This window comes from Cyprinus carpio, chromosome A5 (genome assembly GCF_018340385.1).
Source record: "Cyprinus carpio isolate SPL01 chromosome A5, ASM1834038v1, whole genome shotgun sequence".
NCBI lineage: Eukaryota > Metazoa > Chordata > Actinopteri > Cypriniformes > Cyprinidae > Cyprinus > Cyprinus carpio.
The window spans coordinates 33,459,180-33,479,853 of record NC_056576.1 but is presented as its reverse complement, the minus strand read 5'-3'; the positions used below and the strand labels follow the sequence as shown (position 1 = coordinate 33,479,853).

General features: G+C 35.1%; 2 protein-coding genes across 3 annotated transcripts; both read left to right on the top strand.

Moving 5' to 3' along the window:
- Positions 1-721: 721 nt before the first annotated feature.
- ccdc15 (coiled-coil domain containing 15) lies at positions 722-8,146 on the top strand. Of its 2 annotated transcripts, XM_042756985.1 has the most exons (11): positions 722-841; positions 965-1,257; positions 2,215-2,364; positions 3,551-3,733; positions 3,835-3,951; positions 4,041-4,199; positions 4,575-4,676; positions 4,876-4,979; positions 5,721-5,915; positions 6,104-6,252; positions 7,830-8,146. In XM_042756985.1, exons 2-11 carry the CDS (start codon positions 1,060-1,062, stop codon positions 7,946-7,948), a joined length of 1,476 nt encoding a protein of 491 aa, XP_042612919.1. In that variant the 5' UTR covers positions 722-841; positions 965-1,059; the 3' UTR covers positions 7,949-8,146. The 2 variants fall into 2 exon arrangements, with proteins under 2 accessions (XP_042612919.1, XP_018975951.1); XM_019120406.2 differs by having other exon boundaries at positions 786-1,257.
- Positions 8,147-9,089: 943 nt separating this feature from the next.
- On the top strand, positions 9,090-20,239 carry slc37a2 (solute carrier family 37 member 2). Its single transcript, XM_042756984.1, has 18 exons — positions 9,090-9,693; positions 10,375-10,456; positions 10,644-10,734; positions 11,262-11,340; positions 11,429-11,564; positions 11,995-12,071; positions 13,095-13,261; positions 13,588-13,625; positions 14,578-14,715; positions 15,138-15,228; positions 15,342-15,404; positions 15,511-15,596; positions 17,043-17,091; positions 17,782-17,855; positions 18,035-18,113; positions 18,365-18,462; positions 18,619-18,683; positions 19,517-20,239. The coding sequence occupies exons 1-18, from the start codon at positions 9,638-9,640 to the stop codon at positions 19,530-19,532; spliced, it is 1,485 nt and encodes a 494-aa protein (XP_042612918.1). The 5' UTR covers positions 9,090-9,637; the 3' UTR covers positions 19,533-20,239.
- Positions 20,240-20,674: the final 435 nt, after the last annotated feature.

Below are 20,674 nucleotides of genomic sequence, written 5' to 3'. Positions count from 1 at the left end.
CCAAAATGGTGCTATGGTGATGTGGAGAGACACAGAGGAGACAAATTGTTGAATAAAGTCATTATTTTGGTTTTCTTTGCATACAGAAAGTATTCTCATTACTTCATAACGTTACGGTTGAACCACTGATGGCAGATGGACTATTCTGACGATGTCTTTCATACTTTTCTGGACCTTGACAGTGTAACTTACTTGGAAGTCTATGGGACAGTCACAGGCCTCCCGGTTTTCATCCAAAATATCTTAAATTGTGTTCTGAAGATGAACAAAGCTTTTACAGGTTTGGAACGACATGGTAAGTGATTAATGACAAAATTTTCATTTTGGGGTGGAGTATCCCTTTAAACTCGCAGTTGCGAAGATAAAAAGTTAGAAGGCTCAATTATATTTTTGTAATTTTATTCTGTGGTGGAAACAGACTTCCATAAGCAGGAACATTACATAAAACAATTTTTATAACAACATGACTACTGAAAGTTATATCTTATAGTAATAATAATAAATACAACTCCGTTTAAAATTGATACACAGTATTAATAAAATTTATAATAAGAATTTGAGGGATGTGGAATTCTGTGTAAAACCACCATATTTAATTTTAGTCACTGACATTCGCTCAGGTCTAGTAATAAAATTACACTTCTCATGGAACTAAAAAGAGCGGGTATTCTTTTCCCCATCGAACCTACATTTAGGAGCACATCGGGCGTGGCCTAATCGCTACAAGTTTTGATTGGCGTTACTTTCGACGAATAAAATCTTAGCTTTACAAGCTGTAGCCAATAGAATCATAAATGGGCGGGTCTAAAAGGCTGTGATTCTGTTAGCGTCATTGACAACGGTAACTTTAATTCTGACAGTTACAGCAGTAGAAATATTAACGCAATTTGCATTAGGACATTAACATTATGAACCGCTGTACCACAAAAAGAGTCCTATAAAGAAGTTTTGTTTTTCCTTGAAGGATCGGTGTCTCGCTTGGTAATAAGGTCTGAACATCAGTGACTCCCGAAAAGCCATAAATGATTCACATCTAACGTTACCAGGTTTTACACGGAAATGAATCAAGCGAAACCAGCTAAAGAAAGGGTTTGCTCTTCGATAACACAAAAGAAGCTCTTCAAAGAAAATAAAAGGATAACCTCTGGAAACAGGAGAAAGGCCAGAGATGTGAGAGTGTTGGCAGAGAGGAACCCGGCTGTGGCGCCTGTGGCTGTTTGGGTAGAGAGCGGAGATGAGAGTCTGGAACATCCCGCGGTAAGGACTACACTAAGTTACACTGATATGAGAGCTGTAGAGATGCTGCTCATAACGAGCTTCTTCGACTGGCACTTTCCACTAATAAGTGTACACACACCAGGGTGATTTTGGTCCAGTGGCTCTTAGTCCTGATCCTGCCAATAGTGTATGTCCCTCTCATCTGACACACTCCTAACGAGCTGATGATCTTAATCATGTGTGTTTAATAAGGGAGACAGGCAAAATGTGCAGAGATTAAGAGCCACTGTTCTGGTCTGTCCCACATTAGAAGAGATTTATAGGAAAAGAAAAAAAAGGTAACAGTAATCACAAACCAATATAGCCCAAAATAGCTATAGATGCTACTGAGTAAAAATCTAAATTTTGGTTAAAAGACCCCCCTCCCCCCTCTCTCTCTCTCTCTCTCTCTCAAACTTTATCTAATTTCACCTAGTTGCTGAGGCAAGATTTCTATTTTTCATTAAAGTTGAAGTACTAAAACTGAAAAAAATAAAAATAAATAAATAAAACTATGGACATATTTAAAAATAAAAAAAATAATAATACAAATGACAAAACCCAACAGAGTAACATGGAAATGGAAAAATAAAAGTTAATTCAAAATCTTAATATAAGTGATAATAGTATGTGATACTAAATACTACTGGTTATTACTTATAATTATTATTTTATTTTTGTAGTTTTTTTAGTTTTATATGTTTTCTTTTGAATTTGTATGTTCCTTTGTATTTTTATTGTACATTAAAAATAGATATTATTTATTTTTAAGCTTATTTTTAGATATATCCCAAATAAGGGTTTCACAAATTGCAAACCCAAATAAATACACTCATATAAAATGCCCTCTTGGGAATGATGTTCCTAGTAATGTGTACCTGATGAAGACAGCTTAAGGATTAATAGCCACACATGTCCCTTACATGTGACCCTGTGTGTGTGTATTTGTGTGAGAAGGACCGGGCTTTGCTCACAGAGGAGTTTCTGGAGGAGACCCGGCGAGAGAAAGAGGAGAGTCTGCGGCGATTTCAGGATGCGGTTCGTGAACGTGTGTCACAGCAGGCCCGTCTGCGCAAACAACAGCAGCTACTGAAATCATACGAGACAGTAAGAAAACACACAAATCCCGTGCTGTTTGGAAATAGATCTATTAATTATGTTAAATAAGCTATTATCTAGCATAAACCTTACACTGCTGTTCAAAAGTTTGGTGTCTAAGATTGTTTTTAATGTTTGTGCATGAAGTATAATATGCTCACCAAAGCTGCATTCATTTGTTCAAAAACCTCAATATTGTGAAATATTATTACAATTTTATATAACTGTCTTCTATCTTAATATATTTTAAAATGTAATTTGTTTCTGTAATGACAAAGCTGAATTTTCAGCATCACTACTCCAGTCTTCAGCATCACATGATCCTTCAGAAATCATTCTAATATGCTGATTAATGCTCAAGAAATATTTTTTTATTATCGTCAGTGTTGAAAACAGTTGTACTGCTCAATATTGTTTTGGGGGGGAAACCAGCATACTTTTTTTTTAGTATTTAAAAAAAATATTTTGTAACATTATAAATGTTTTTACTGTGGTTTTTGATCAACATAACACATCCTGACTGACTGAAAGTCAGTGTTATTTTAGTATTATTTATATACTATTACAGCATTTATTAATATTTTAATTAGCTTTCATTTTTACATTTTCAGTTTTATTTTTTATTGTACTATTAGTTTTAGTAATTTTAATGTACTTTTATCATTTTTATTAGTTTTTAGTGTTTATATATTTCTGTTTAGCTTTTATTTATATTTATTTCAATTTGAGTAATTTTCAGATTTTTATTATATTGCCATGGCAGTATTCAAATTATTATTATTTTTTTTTAATTGGAAGTGTTTCATCTAATATTTATTTTATTTTTACTTTAATTTCATATATTGTAAATTATTTTTAATAGTTTTAGTTTAGTTAATATCAGCATTGATAAAAGTATTAATTTTTGCAAAAACGTTTGACCCCAAACTTTTGAACAGCAGTATGCATGGTATGAGAGTAGCTAGTTTTAAACACAAAATATTTGTGGAAAATGCCTTTAGTATTTCATTGCTACAAAAACCATAAGTTTGTCTAAATTGCTGCATGCAAAGTCATGTCACCTTATTCTTAAAAATAAGGGGACTGGTTTTGCTTTACTTGCAACTTTACATGGGAGTGAAAAGTCAAAAGTTTGTCCTAACAAATGCTTAAACACCCACAATCAAAAAGTTATTTGTGTGAACACTATCTTCAGGTTGAACGTGAGAGCAAAGTATCGCAACTAACCAGCAAAGCAGCCCATCGTCTTACACCTCAAACCAATTTATTCCCTTCCTGGACACATGGGGAGCGAGCAATCTGCAGTCCCAGCTCTTGCTGTGTCAGCGCTCACGGGACAGAGGCTGTTTCTTCACATCACCATACACATAATACACGGGTATTTACAGAGCATGATCCTTATACATCTATGTGGATCATTTTGCTTGTGTGATTTGGCAGAATGTAGCTGTAAGGGTGAGTTTCTTTACATTTATCTAGGTCAGCAAAGTCAGGAAGCAGGTGAGACACAAACTAGCCGCTCGTCAGACAGTGCAAGAGGGTGATGAACTCTCACAGCTACCTGGTGGGAGATGGAAACTATCCCCGGCTAGAGATGTGAGTCATGCATGATGCAGTTGGGTCATTTCTGACACCTGAACGTTCAGTGTTGTAGTATTAATATCTTTGCTTTTTGTTATATACAGAAACCTGAATCACACACTTGGAGAGATCAGAAGGATACTGAAGGGGAGGATTATAAGCAGGATGTTGACGTGGAAGATGAGATGCTGTTGGGGCAACATGATCAACCTCTTGATTTGCATCACCACAGAAGCAAGACTGTAACTTTTCACAACGATATGGTGAGAAGATCTTGTGTGGCCTTAAATATAGTCACGTATGGCACCCCCACATTCATAGACATACAGTGTAAAAGAAATAACTGCACTGGTTTTTATCAGTACACTGGAAAGCAAGGCTTTGCTTACAAGTGACCTGGAAATAAGTGCTTCTGTGGAAGAACCAGTATTTTTCTAAGGCTTGTGGCATAAGATCTTTAAAAGACAATGGAGAGTTAATAAGATCCATGAGAACAACATTATATTTAGCCTCTTTTTTGTGTAATGTTTGAGCACACCAAGTTACGTTTATGACATTTTCAACAAATTGTGATGTTACATAATGTAACACAATGCCTTTTATATTCATTGATACTGTACATGTTGGCGTCTCTGCAGATATATGAGCCAGATGAGCCGGCCACTGTTTCCTTCACAACTGACTACAGAGCTTCCCAAGTGCTTTGGCCTCATGAGAATCAGGAGGAGCTGAAGAGGCAGGTAGGGAATCATGCTTTATTTAGAATGGTGTCTCTTCTTTTTATTAGGGAGATCAATGTAGAGTTTAATATTTGCTGCAGTGAAAGTAAATATCTAATTTCAAGCATATTAAACCATTCAAAAGTTTTGGACTTTTAAAAATGTTTTTTAAAAGAAGCTTACCAAAGCTTTCTTCAAAGTGCTAACTGTGTTGTTTCAGAGGCAGTCTCAGTTCCTCATGCATCGACGGCACTTCATGGACATTGAGCGAGAGCGAGTGAAGGAGCACCAAAGGCACAGGAAACATCTGAAGAGAACTGCAAGGTCAAACCTCACCACATGTTTACAAGTATCTTCTCTACAACAGCATCACATTTACGTTCTTTATTTCACTGCTACTAAAAAAGATGTCTATTTTCATTCCTTTCCGCATGATGGTTGCTCACTTCTCTTTTGGTTTCTCTGCTGTAGTCAAGCTACAGGAAATAGTTTAAATGACTGACTAGTTACTGTAAAATAATGATAATAATGGACTTAAATAAGAATAATTGCTAGGTCTTCATCACAAAGACCAATATAAAAAAACGCATGACTATTACTCAATTAAATGTCATTCCATAATAAGTACACATTTTAAATTCCTAACTATTATACATTTTCCTGGTAGAGCAAGTACTAGCAATACAAAATTCAAAGGTTGGATTCCCAGGAAAAGACACATGTCAAAGTGTATACCCTTTATAAATGATTTAGAATTTGCTAAAAAAAAAAAAACAACAACATAAATTCTATCGAACTTAATTTATAAGTATGTGCACATATTATGTACAATTAATTTAAACATTATTTTTTACATTTAAAATCATTTTTTGTTACAATTAATAAAAAAATTAGTTTTGTTTTAGTTTATTTTAGAAACCTGTCCTTAGTATTTTTTTTTGTACTGTTGAAGCAAGTAACCACGCATCATTTTTCTTTAAGTTGTCCAAGAACACAAAAGACTTCACGTTGCACTTTATATTATACTGTCTTTTTAAACTCAGAGAGCATTTTTTCTGTGTGTAGGATTAAGAATGAAAAAGAACAACTCAGGAAAGCGGAGGAGAAGAAGATGGAGAGGCAGCGACTGCAGGAAGAAGAAAGAAAAGACATGGCTGAGAGGGAGTATTTGATTTTGGAGCGATTGAGGCTTGATGAGGAGGAGGCAGCAGAGAAGGTAGAGAGACGAGAGAAAACAAAGAGCATCAAAGAAAGCAAACGGTACGTACTGCCAATATGTGGCACAAGTTATCTTGTTATGAGTATGTTCATTCTAACCATAAATACACCATATCATCTATTGCTTCACATTCAGTAGATCAGAATAGTGTTCTTCTATATATAAATAGAATATGATGTAAATATTCATATGTTAAGAGCTGTCGTGGTATGTGATGGTTCTGTGACAGGTACATAGAAGCCATGCAGGCTCTAATGAAAGAGAAGCTGGAGAAGGATAAAATCGAACTCCCTCCTCTGTGCTGCTGTGGAGACACTTTCTGGGACAGCCATCCTGATACCTGCGCCAACAACTGCATCTTCTACAACAATCCTAAAGGTAAACTGCTCACTCTGTGTCCATTTCATTTCATATTTTAGGATAATTATAGAGTATTCAGCTTCTCCTTGTCTTGATGCACTGTGCATTGTGTAATTCAGATTTTTTTGTCCTAACAAGCAAAAAGTGACACAATATTTTCTTTGTTGCTTGGTTCCTATTTATGTGGCATTGTGTGGGGTGGCCCCGCCTACAGAGAAATATCATTGGTCCTTAATCCTGCTCCTCATAACTGAACATCAAAAATGTTGTGATTGGTTGTGTTTGTGTTGCGCTGGAAACTTGTCATATCGCACCTGTTTGTATGTAGTAAATGTTCTTACTCACAGTACCATGACTTGACAGACAATGCATGTGGGGTCTCTGTCACAACTGATGTCTTTTGTTTTTCCACTTTCCATGACATACTGTAGTATAACGGTACATATTTTTACTAGACCGTGTGAAGTTTAATCATGGATTTAGTTCATCACAGGAACAGCCTTATTTTATAACAAGATGAAAAATTTTAAATACCCTTGTGAAAAAGAAGTACACTTTAGCATACTTATTACTTTAAAAGAATAAACATACAGTACAGTAGGTGCAAACTAAATCAGATGTTTTTCGGACACTTAATTGACACAATTTCACAATTAAGTGAAAATGTATTATAGTTTAGATTAATATTTAATGCAATTAGTTGAACTTAAGTATGTTTTTGTATGTAATTACATCATTATTTCAATTGTGTATCTTTGAAATTTGGTTAAAGTGTACTGCTGAATGAACTGAGAAGGATATGGTGAATTAAAATATACTTATCATATATCTATTGAAACATGCATGTTAGTTATTTAAATATATTTGTAATTACACATTTGTAATGAAGTTTAGTACATTTAAAATATATTAATATATTTAATTGCAATCCACTGAATAATATATGTGTATGTGTAAGTATAATACAACTCTCTAAAATCCTGGGTTGTTTACAAATTATAACTATTGGGAATATATGTATATATAAATATTTAAATATATATGTGTATATATATATAATAAATATATACACATACAATATATAAAACGTGTGATATTTAAATTTGAATTTAATATATATATATATATATATATAAAACGTATATTTAAAAATTTAACCCAATGGTTGGGTTAGTCCATATTTGACCCAAAATTGGGTTAAAACAACCCAGCTTTTTTTTTAGAGTGAAGTACTTAAAATGTGCTTTAACATTTTAGTACATCAAAATAAGTGTACTTATTAAAGCACAACAAAATATTATTAAAACATAATGTTTTAAAATGTGTTAAAATAAAACTTCCAATCATTTCTCCAAAAACCTTTTAAAAGTATACTTAAGTGTGTTAAGAAATGGCCGTGAAAGTGTTCTTCTGCAAGAACAGTTTTTTAAAAATACTTTTAAGTCCTGAAGTACACTACAAGTGCACATTCAATACAATTAAGCACACTTCGTTTTTGCAAGGGAAATCTTGGCCACGTTGCTCAACTTTTTTGACACTGACATTCATTGAACTTTTGAGTTTATTTATTGGTCATTTATGATTGTTTTCTGCAGCTTATGCTCAGGCTCTGCAGTCTGTCTTGCTAAGCTGTGATCTGAAGGATGGAGGCTTTGGACAGTATTCGTCCACCTGGAAGGCATCCTCTATGGATGTCCATTCTCAAAGGAAGTGATTGCAGTCCATCTTTAGTGTCATTATTGAACATGTTTTAAGATTGGACATCCTGAAGTGTAATGTTGTATTAACGTAATGATTCATGGTGTGATATTTTCTTTATTGTACTCATGAATGGTTTTAAAATACCTGACATATTTCAATGTAACTAGTGTTTTTACTGTTTTAATAAACCTTACTGAAGTGAGAAATTCAACTGCTGGGATTGTTTATTGTGTCATAACTTTGTTTTCTTAACCTAAATGCGTGTGTGACCTTTGTACACTTATTCAGCCATTATACGCAAAGTCCCTGATCATATGCTTCAGGGTTGAGAAGTCAGTAACAGAATGGCAGTCACATTTATTTCTGTCTTTGTCTGTGGAAATAAGAAGTATCCATTTCCATTCCAGAAACCAACGTCCTAGTTTGTAGTCAAATGTTTCGTTTGAAACATAAAAATTTCAGATTGATGTACTGCATATTTAACAACTCTATCATATTGTTATTTCAGTGTAAGCAGATGCTCGTGAACTGAAAATATTTGTGCAGTGTATTTACAGATTTGCACACACATATTTGGCATGAACACTGTGTTTTAAAAAAAAAACTGTTTAAAAAAAGGGAAATAAGCACTCAAGACAGTGTTACCCTGATTTTATCATAAGTTAGGTATTTGCACCTGCTAACTAACTGACAGTGCAGTATTGCTTTAATACAGGACAAAAACCACAATAGACCAGGGTTTGCCAAAATGGGGTTCGCGAGCCCCTGGCGGTTCCTGAGAGAGCTGCAGGGGATTCGTGAGTTAATGAAATTATAATTATTAACTAAATCATACAAAATTTAATTACATCGTTTTAAAATTACAACCATTAAAATTAAACTTCCTAAAAAATAAATAATAATAATTAAATATTGTATTTGTTTACCACCATCACACCACACCACCAACAAAATACAAAATATAATTGTGAACATGCGACAGTTTTGCTAAATTATGCAAAATGATCTTGCAGTCTGAGAGGATACTTCATAAATATTCACTAAATAATAAACTAAATATTTAGGTCAAATGGGTTTTGATGACACAAAAAAAGCCAGAAAAGCTGTACAATGAAGGGTTAATTTCAGCCCTGATGACGTCACTCTGCATCACATGTTCACGCCGCCAGATCCAGTGTTTGTTTGTCGCAACCCCGTATGGAAAATGGAGACGCTACACCAGGACCGGACGAGCTAAAGATCAATTAATGCTCATGTGATTTTTTTTTTAGACCAGACAAACCGGTATTAATAGCATCCGGCTTCCAGTCAGACGAACCACCGGCCAAGACAACCATGGAAATCTTTGGGAATTTAGAGCGCATTAAGGTGTTTCCACATCTGGAAGTAGGAAATGACAACACGTCTCCGATACTTTAAATGCAACATCTAGGATCGCCGGCTTTCAACATGATCAAACGTACTCTTAGTTTAAATTCGTGAGAAATGAGCGCAAACAGATCTGAGACACAAAACGATTAGTCAGCTAGTTTCGTTGTATATTTTAGTTGTTTTTGGTTTTAATTTTAAACGTGCGTTTTAGAAATAGAAATGGGATTTTTTATAAATATATATCATTTATAACGTCAGTGATATTTTAGTTACACTTTTTTTTTAGTTACAATTTTTTTTTGCAACGAGACGAATAGCAATAACTGTAAAAATGAGATCTCTGGCACCGGGAATCAAACTCATCACCTCTTTCTCTAGAGACAGCTGGTGAGTAACAGGCCCATGTAAACACAAAATACTACAATGCACAGCATGCTCTGTGATGTTAAATCTATCCCATCATGTGGGATTTTATTGTAACAGACATTATTGATTTTTGATAATGTTATTGATTTTTAGCGCTACTTAAATGTTCCTCATTAATCATCTGTTTTCAGCCAGTGCTAATATACATTTCAACGTGTCAAAAGATTATTTATTTGCTTACTATAGGAATTGAACCACAATTTATACACACACACACAACTTAATCAATTTTTGTTCATTCATTTGTATTTTAATTATTAGTAATCTCCAATCACAATTTAAACATGCTTTATGAATATATGCGTAGCTACCTCATGAATGGAAAATCAGTTAAAGCACAGTACCGTGACCTAAATGTTAGTGGTTTCTCAGTTTGCAGCATGCATAACCTTCAAAACTGATGTACAGGGTGTTAAGCGTGCTTCCCCCACAGGAAAATCTTGTGAAAACATCTTCTAAATCATTCAGTGTTTGCCTTAGGTGAGGCTGTTTTTCTGTAGACGTAATGTGGTTTCATGTTTATCAGTGCCTGACTGTTTTATTCAACGCTGCAAACACCTCCAGCTTCTGTCAGGCTTAACCACTGTTGATGCTTTTTTGACTTGTGAATCGTTTTATTAAAGAACTTATTCCTTTTGACAAGTACCGGTTCTTCATCCTCATCCTCACGTTTGTCTTCTATACCACCTACCACCTCTCTCGAAAGCCTATCAGTATTGTCAAGGTAATAAAAGTCTAAACATAACTAAACATGAACTAGCTGCATGATAGGCCTAACCTAAAAAGAAGAACTGCAACAAATATTTTTTTGTTGTACTGATAAATCACATGATTGCATTTGCATGTAATAAATTAAGTGTAAAATGTTAAATGATAAATATGTACATCTTTTTTTGTTGTTGTTGTGACAGAGCCAGCTGCACAGAAACTGCTCTAATGTTATTCATCCAGCAGACCTCAACATCACTGACAATGACACCTGGTGTGACTGGGCTCCTTTTGGTGAGTTTGATTCTTTTCTTAAAATATTTTGTTTTGTAGCTTATGTCATATCTGTCAGTGTACTTAAACTGTGCTTATATAAAGTAAGACCTGTCCTGCACTTCTTCCCTCCTTACACTGCTAAAGTCTCTTATGCTCACATTTATTTCATCAAAAAATAGTGTAAAAACTGTTTTATGGTGACATATTATTACAATTTAAAATATCTATTTCTATTGTAATATATTTTAAAGTGTATTTTACCCCTGTGACTGCAAAGCTGAATTTTCTAATATGCTGATTTGGCACTCAACAAAACTTTTCTCATTATTATGCTATTTATTATTTTTATGGAAACTGATACATTTTGTTTAGCATTCAAAAGAACGGCATTTATTTGAAACATACATCTTTTGTAAGACTATAAATGTTTTTTTTTGCCTTGAAATGTATTATTCCTTAAAAAAAAAAACCTTACTGAATCTCAGCTCTCACTGGTAGTTTATATTAACCCATCAATTAATTTTTATTTATTTTTTTCAATTCAGACAAGAACAATTACCAGAACCTGTTTGGAGTGTTGGACAACTGCTTTCTTGTTGCTTATGCTATTGGCATGTTCTTTAGGTATGATATTGGATTTTCTTGGTTCGACTTTCTTGGTTAGTGTGATTTGCTTGAAGTATAGCACCTGGTTTTGAAATATTTTTGACAGTGGGATGTTTGGAGAGCGATTGCCTTTGCGTTACTACCTGAGCTCAGGGATGATTCTCAGTGGCCTTTTCACTGTTCTGTTTGGCCTGGGCTTTTACTGGCAAATCCACTCTTTGTGGTATTACTGCTTAGTTCAGGTAAGTTAGTTCTCCTTTATAAATTTAAACCAATGTATCTAAAAAGGTGTGTCAGTCCATCAAAACTTCATTTTAAGTGCCAGAGAGCGAGTACCAGAATTTCACAATGTGAAACCAAAAATACAGAAGTTATGCTTTTCCAATGGCATGTTTCTTGTCAGGAGTTTTCAAAGTGAAATTTAAAGTATTTTTGCATATTATCAAATAATCTTATCAGTGCACAAATGAGATAAGCACATCATCTTTTTTTTTCTTTTCCATTGTAGTCAAGTTTTACTGATCCAGAGTTAATTCATAATAAACCTTGAGTCTTGTTGGAGTGAGTCACATGGAAAACACATGACTGAATCAGGCGGATTACTTTGCTTCTTGAACATGTAAAACCCATGTGCTCATCAAACTTGCTGATTACTATGTTTTTCCTTTACAGGCCTTAAATGGGCTGGTGCAGACTACCGGCTGGCCGGCGGTGGTAGCGTGTGTTGGGAACTGGTTTGGGAAGGGAAAGTAAGTGACTGTTGTGTTATTTGCTGCTTGCTCAGTTTGAGCTGTTGACCATGCAGAATTGTATCTGCACTTTTTTTTAGTATCATTTTTTTGTTTGTTTTTTACAAAAACAACTTAATGCAAATCTAAGTGATCTCACTTCCTCCCACAATCCCTAAATGTTAAAAAAACATGTCTGTTAAGAACTGTGTTTTAAAACCACAATTGGAACCTGTTTTATTACAGTAATATGACAAATGTCAGAGTGAAACGGGATATTTCACAAGAAAATGCATGGCAGGTCTTGATTTTATCCATCAGCATTTGATGGTGAAAACTGGGTATTTAATTTTAGAACTAAGCCAGATATCAACTTTAGTCTTAAAAACAATTCCTAAATCACTATTTATTAACTATTTACTAACGTTTTCTAAAAGTCTGCATTGCCTGAGAGTCGTTTATAAGGCGGAGCAAGTAATAACACTTGATTTTAAGCAACTTCATTGATGAATTGTGCACAATAAGATACATGTGCACTACCGTTCAAAAGTTTTGATCAGTAACTGATCAGAAATGACAGTACAGTAATGCAAGATGTTACAAATTATTTCTATTTCAAACAATACTTTTAAACTTTATAATCATCAAAAAAATCTTTTAAAAATCATATTACAGTTTCCACAATTATATTAAGCACCACAACAATTTTAAGATGAATAATAATAAGAAGAAGAAGAAGAAATGTTTCTTTATGATTTCTGAAGAGACACGTGACATTGAAGAAGACTGGAATAATGCCTGCAGAAGACTCAGCTTTGCCTACACAGGAATAAATTACACTTTAAAATATATTAAAATATAAATACTTCACAATATTGCTGTTTTTACTGTATTTCTGAGCACATGAAAGGCAGAGAAAAATAAAAATTTAAAATACAATCCTCAAAATGTTAAATGGTTGTGTAATAATAAGTTGGTTTCATGTCGACTATAATGTTCCAAAAGTCCGTGTTCGAAATTCAGAATGATGCTCTGTTCATGCAGGCGTGGATTCATCATGGGGATCTGGAACTCTCATACCTCAGTAGGAAACATTCTGGGCTCCCTCATTGCTGGGGTCTATGTGTCGTCCTCGTGGGGCCTGTCATTCATTGTGCCTGGTATCATCATCGCTTCTGCTGGAGTCATCTGCTTTTTGTTCTTGGTTGAAAGTAAGTCACACATGTTAGATATATGGGGGATTTGCCTGTTTGTGCACGCAGGCTGTTTACAAAGACAGGAACAGAAGGGAAACTGAAACAAAGTTTCTACAACGAAATTTGCCATTAATTCAACCTAGATGGGTGTGGGTTTTTTAATTGTAACCACTTCTGATTACTATTTTACTAGTTACTATTCAGTGATACAAACTAAATAAATAAACACAACACAATAATAACTTTATCTGCAGTTATAAAAGGTATTTTCAACAAACTCAAGATTAATTTTGCAGAAAAATGTGCAACCTAAATCACAACGTTGTTTATTTTTTTTACAGAACCTGAAGATGTGAACTGTACTCTACCACAACATCATGTAAGGTCACTTACAGTTTAAAAAAAATATGCACAATATTTTGCAGTATGACTCTTCTACCTGCATATGTTGCAATACTATTATGTAACTTAAAACTTGAATAACCAGCTAAACGGTGGTGGTCCCCTCCCAGCTGTATATGTGAGCAGAGTTTGTGTTTTGTGTTTCTGTGATTTTCATGAGTGCTGAAATTGGATTCAAACACAGATTTAATCATTTTGCCATTATTTGCTAATTAATTGTGTGAAAAGGCTTGCTAACACTCATTTATTGCCATTTGGTTCCAAACTGAAAGCAAACTAAAATATTTGCAGTAAATTTGGCCTCTTATTTGCAACAGGAGAATTGAGCCAGTGAATGTAACATTGTCATTCTGTGCACCTGTATTTCACAACACTGTAGTGAATTTGGTTGAGAAAGGACCTGAGAACTGAAAGCAGAAGTAATCGTGAACCGAAAGAAATCTTTATCTGTGTAACGATCTGCAAGAGTGAGAAGATCTATGATAAAGCTGTCTGTTGCTCTATGTGATAAACTATGTTGGTCTCAATGATTAAAGGCTGGACAACTTTTAAAATCTGAACCGATTTTAAACTCTAGCCATCATACACTTGCTGACATAGGAAAAACTAAACGAGTGAGGATCACACACTGACAGACTGTCAAATCCTTCTAAACACAATAAATTAATAAAATTGTGAGTCTGTGCCCATCATACACACTGTGATTTTCTGAGAAACTCAGATTGCCCGAAATCTGCAGGCTGTGACTTTTAGCAACTAGCATTGACTCCTCCAGACTGCAAATTGGGGCAAACATATTATGTGCATAATTTGTGTAGTGTATTCCAGCCTATAATATGTATTTAAAGTACTGTCTCTTACTGTTCTTCTTTTAACAGACACAGTTTTACCTTCATTGATGTAACACTAACAGGCTCTAATGTGTTTAGGAGAGTGTGGAGCAGGAGCCTCTACTGAGGAACTCATCCAGTAATGAGGAGATCTTCAGCACTAACACCTCCACAGCCGTAGAGCCGGAGGAGGATCACACAGAAGCCATCAGCTTCTGCGGCGCACTCAGGATTCCTGTGAGTGACCTGTTATTCTCAGTTTTACACCCACAGCTGTTAGTCAGAGAATATAAGGTGTTACTTTTAAGAGATTGAGAGAACAGTCAATGCTGTGAAACGTCTGGGGTTCTTGGCTCATAAATCACGCCTTTGCTATCCCAACCGAAATATAATATTTTTTTTTTTTAAAGATTAAAAGTCTTACGGAATGATCTTTAACCATAATACTCTGTTTAGGTCTTTTTTTTGGATTTGTATGAGGAATGCTACAAAATAAGTAATTCATCCTAATGAGAAACGTCAGAAATTAGGCGATATGATGTTGCAAATTTGGCTACAAATGGGTACAGGATGGTAACTGTTGCATTCAGTTGTTGCCAGGATCGAGGTAAATATCATAATGTCACTATTGCAAAATGTGCTGTCTTTATGCGCTGCAGGGTGTGGTGGAGTTCTCTCTGTGTTTGCTTTTTGCTAAGCTGGTCAGCTACACCTTCCTCTACTGGCTTCCTTTATACATCGCTAATGTCGGTAAGAAACATTCTTCAGATTCTCTCATATTCACTCGGCTCTTATGCACAAATGATCTGTCATAAAATTCCCTTCAAATTCCAACAAATCACTGGGTCTGCTCTCTTCATTAGCTCATTTTGACCCTAAAGAAGCTGGGGACCTATCTACGTTGTTTGATGTTGGAGGAATTGTGGGTAAGCACGTGGTATTTTAGAGTATTTTAATTATTTTAGCCATAAGAAATATCTAATTGTGATTCTTGGGAATAGGGTTTTATAAGGTTGTTTTTATCGTGGTTAGGTGGCATCCTGGCTGGATTGATATCAGACTACAGTGGAGGCAGAGCCACTACTTGCTGTGCCATGTTGATCATTGCTGCTCCTATGGTGAGTCCAACTGTTTTTTTGTCTTGGTGGATATTTTCTTTTTTTGCTCAGACTTTGGGAAAAATGCACCCAACATGACCACAAAATCCAAACATCTGTTTCAACAGATATTGCAAAATGATTTAATCTATTGAGACTAAGAGTATGTAAAACCGTTATTAAAGGGGTCATGAACTGAGAAAAAAAAAAGAAGTAAAAAATCCTTTGATCTTTTTTTTTTTTTTTTTTTTTACATATAAGTACTATAAAAACATCCTTTAAGTTTTGGAACTCAAAGCTTTCTCGTTGGTCTGAAAACAGCTTATATTGAAGCCAATCTGCCAAAACGTCAGGTTGTGGAATGTGTCAGTTTATGACGTAATAGTGTGGCTAAACACTGCCTCCGCAGAAGATGATCAACGCTTGCTTCTACAGCACTGCCTGGATAGCCCCACCCCCTGATTTACGCATGTAGTGTAAATAACGAGAGAGACAAACGCAGGTCTACACAGAAACTAAACAATAAAGATGGCTTTGCATTGCCTTCCTTCTGAACCTAACATTAGGAAAGAGTGGATGAACTTTTTTTAATGAAGATCCAGACCACGTCCATAAGAACTCGGTCCTTTATTCAGGTCATTTTTCTGCAGATTCATTTACAAACAAGGCACAATTCGATGCAGTATTTTCAGAAAGATTGAAACTAAAATGCAGTATGATTCTGTGCCGACTCTATTGGATCCGACCGTATTGTCACACCACACAAGTGTGAGGAACTGTTATTACGTGGTCACTATTGCTTTGTCTGTTATTACAGATCGTTTGATTTGTACGGAGTATTTGTGCATAAATTACAGCAGCGTCCATCTGTGAAGGATGTAGGCTGTCAGACATACACAACTGTTAGTCAATCATAGCGGTGGGTGTTTACTTCCGAGTCTACAATCCGCAACGCATATTCAAACAGTGCATTCTGATGAGGGGGTCAAAGCAGGACAGAAAATAGCCTGTTACTTCTAAATTATAATGGTTTTGAAAAATCTTGTTAACATTATACTGTAAGTGGACCTCAGAGAACAGTACAAAATAATAATTTAAAAAAGGCAGTTCATGGCCCCTTTAAAACAGATGCATGTTCTTTTCCAGCATTATGGACCGTAAAATTTAGACTTATTCCAGTTTTAATATGCAGTGGTTATGTCCTTAAATGTTTGTCGTAACAGATAGAGTATTATTTGCCTGAGAAAAAAGAAAAAAAAAAAATGCAAGACTGGCTATTTCACAGCTATAAAATCTAAAGTGCTGTCAGTACATCTTGAAGTTTGCTCAGAGTCTTCACAGACATCTGTAATCTTGTGCACACAACACCCTCAAGCTTGAGTTTACCTGTGAACCTGTGAAAATGAATGAACGGGTTTCTCTTTCCTTCGAGATCTGCTGCCTATTCATGTTTGTTTTTCTTCCTGACTGTTCCTGTACAATAAAATTGGGCAGAATGGCTTGCCGACCACCATTGGTGAGTACAGAGTACCGTTTTTTGTTTTTGGTGGGGGGTTTTTTGGACATTTTGGCGGTTGCATCCACCTTTGACTCTACTATGGAGGAAGCTTTTTTGACTATAGTCATTAAATATCAGCCAGTCCTAAATACCATTTCAGTGATATGATCATTTCATATTTGGCAGCTTAGGACACACACACACACAGGCTGATTGTAAGAGGGCTTCAACAACTTGGGATGCCCAGAAAGAAGGCTAAACGGCTAGCAAATACTGTGTTTTGTCTTCCATCATAGGCAGCCACCATATATAGCGGAGACGTTATTTATACCCATAACAACTGAGTGATATGCTTAATATTGTGAAGAACTGTTTCATGCCACTGGTCCATGATTTTGTACATGTATTTAACTGCATCTATAATATTTATGTGTACTTAAATACATTTTTAAAATGTGTGTTTGTTTTTGTTTCAATTTGCGTATATTTTTTAATAGGTGGTTAATATAATATAATGCTTAATTGCATAAATCTTAAGTTTTCCTTTTTCCTCATGTGTCTCCATTGAAACCATCATAATAAATCTAGCCTAGCTATAATATTGCGTTAAGTAATATTTTACATAGTTGAATGTACAGGGAAAAGATGATGCCAAATTGACAACAAATAACAAAATAGCATGTCTGTATCTCCTCCTCTGACCTGCAGGCATGTTGCTGTGGTGTGGTGCTCTCGTGAATGGACCCTATGCCCTCATCACCACTGCTGTATCAGCTGACCTAGTAAGTGCTGGGCTCCTTACCTCCATGTGCTCTTCACATGGACTTTTGTTGAAGTCTTAAATAAAGGGTCAAAACAGATACGCCAGGTGTCCTGCTGTCAATAACTGATCAATAAACTATTTTGTAATGCAACAAGCAGTTTGTGTTGTACATTTCATAATGTTTTTTTGATCTTTTAGGGAACCCATGAGTGCCTGAGAGGGAACTCTAGAGCACTGTCCACTGTGACCGCTATTATTGACGGCACTGGATCAATAGGTACGCACAGAATTTGGCTTTATGTTTGTTTTTTTTTTGTTTTTTTCTTGTGCTTGATACTAAACTAAAATAGTATTTGATACTTTGATACTTGATACTTGATACAAAAGTCAAAAATTGAATGCACTTTGTGTTATCGAGCAACGTATTTAAAAGGTTATTGACAGTCAATTTAAATGTAACATTCAGAAACCAGTGTTTGTTTTGAAAACTTAACACTGTCCTTGTGTAATGTGTTTAATGGTCTCTAGGCGCCGCTATTGGGCCTCTGTTGGCTGGTCTGATTTCTCCCACCGGTTGGAATAATGTTTTCTATATGCTCATTGCTGCTGATGTGCTGGCCTGTCTGGTGAGACTTTAGCTGATGTGTATTATTATCGTTGTTATTATTAATATAGTTGAATCTATTATGGTTTATAATATTGTCCAGTAAATAATTGCAATTTTTCTGCTATCATGATGGAAGCTGGTGCTTCACTGTCTCCTCTTGTTCTTGTTTGTGTAGCTGTTGTCCAGGCTTGTGTATAAGGAGGTCAGAGGATGGTGCGGATACACTACAAGGCAGAGAGGGTGAATATCTCTAACTCACTTTTGTTCTTTGCATGTATGGTGAAATATGTAGGAAGCTTAATAAAATAAATGTAGCCTTTGTGAGCATAAGAGACTTTTTCAAACTTTTGACCGGTACTCTATGTATTTTTAAAAAGGGGGCAAAATGTTCCATGAAATGGAATCATTAGCAGATGACTTTATTAAGGTTTATTTTTGACCTTCTATATTTAGCTAGTGGCCTTTAAATATGCTAAAAGATGCTGCTTGGGCTGATTGCCATTACATGTACTTGATATTAGTGGCATCAAAAAATGTAGAGCGTCATGACCAAAGAGACGCTGTACTTTAATTAAATTGGGCCTTCCTGCCCTCAATATGATTCAGTGGAGGCTATTTTTAGTGTTTGCAAGGCAATCACAATTACTCTAAGAGGTTGCGACCCACCTTGGGATTTGTTCGTTTTCACTGTGTTCCCAAATGACTGGCAGAGATCTGTGTGCGAGGTGGAAAATGATGTATGCACTTCAAGTGCAATATCATTAGGTCTCTGACACCCTTATAATTATGTCAATTTTTGGCTCAAACAAAATCCGGTTATGAATTTTCCATATATAAAAAAAAAATGGTTTGTGCTTTTTTTTATGATGCTGGTTTATTAAATTATAATGTTGAAATACATTCATTACACTAATGGTCTCCAGTGTCTCTTTTTGACATTTGTCAAATGACCAGGCGGGGATTATTTGGTCTTGTCTGTATTTTTTTACACTGACAGAATCTGAGGATTAAAAGGGAAGCGTTTCATTTTGTACCGTGTGTTTGCATTGGTTTCATCTGCTCTTTTCTTTCAGGTTCAAAGAGATCTGAGCCGCCCGTCGAACAAGAGAATATCACACCTGTGACGGAAAATTACCTGCAGCATAACGACAAAAAGGGACCATGGGTTGATCCAACACACCAAGCCTTTTTATGCCCAAGGGTTATTTTATATGAAAATTGTAACATGAGACTTTCATCCTTTTATACTGATAATGGAACAAAGCTCAGCTGCTGCAGTGAAGGAAGAGGGGAGTTACACACACACCCTCGTCTGACACACGTGGCCTGAGTGGGACAAACACAAGAGGATCATCATTTTAATACAGGATGTTTTTAATGACTGAAGCTCAGTACAAATGTACCTTTTTTCTAGCATTAAAATATGCCATCAGTGCTTTGTCCTTTTATCTGTGCAGTGTCTGCATGATCATTCGTACGTTTCCTGTTCAAGTCCATTTCCTGTTTGTTATTGGCCTGGCTCTGTCCAGGTCATGTTGTCATATGGGGCAAGTTGTTACAATTACATCCAGATTTAAAACGGATATGAAACACTGAAAAACAAGTCATTAAACCATAAAAAAGTACAACATATATAACTATAACAATGTTTTTGACAACAGAAATTGTAATCAATTGTGTAATTATTGTATTAGTTAATGGATTGGAAGTGTATACATTTTAAAATGTTCAGTTTCCCTGACCTGACATTTATGAAAATTATCCTCTTTTATTAAAATCTACACTACCATTCAAAAGTTTGTGGTCAGTAAGCTTTTGTTGTTGTTGTTGTTTTGAAAGAAATGACATTTATTTTAGCAAGGACACATTAAATTAATTAAACATGAAAATAAGGGCATATAATGTTACAAATGATTTCTATTTCAAATAAATGCTGTTCTTTTAAACTTTCTATTCATCAAAGAATCCTGAAAAAATATACTCAAAATCTGAAGGATCATGTGACACTGAAGAATGGAGTAATGACTGCTGAAAATTAAGCTTTGCCACCACAGAAATAAATTATACTCTAAAATATATTCAGTAGTTATTTTAATTTGTAATAATATTTCATAATATTCCTGTCTTCATTGTATTTTATAAATAATTGCAGGCTTAATGAGCAAAGAGACCTTTTTAAATTTCTTATAGCAAAAAAAAGACACTACTGCAGGCAGATTTGATGTAATCTG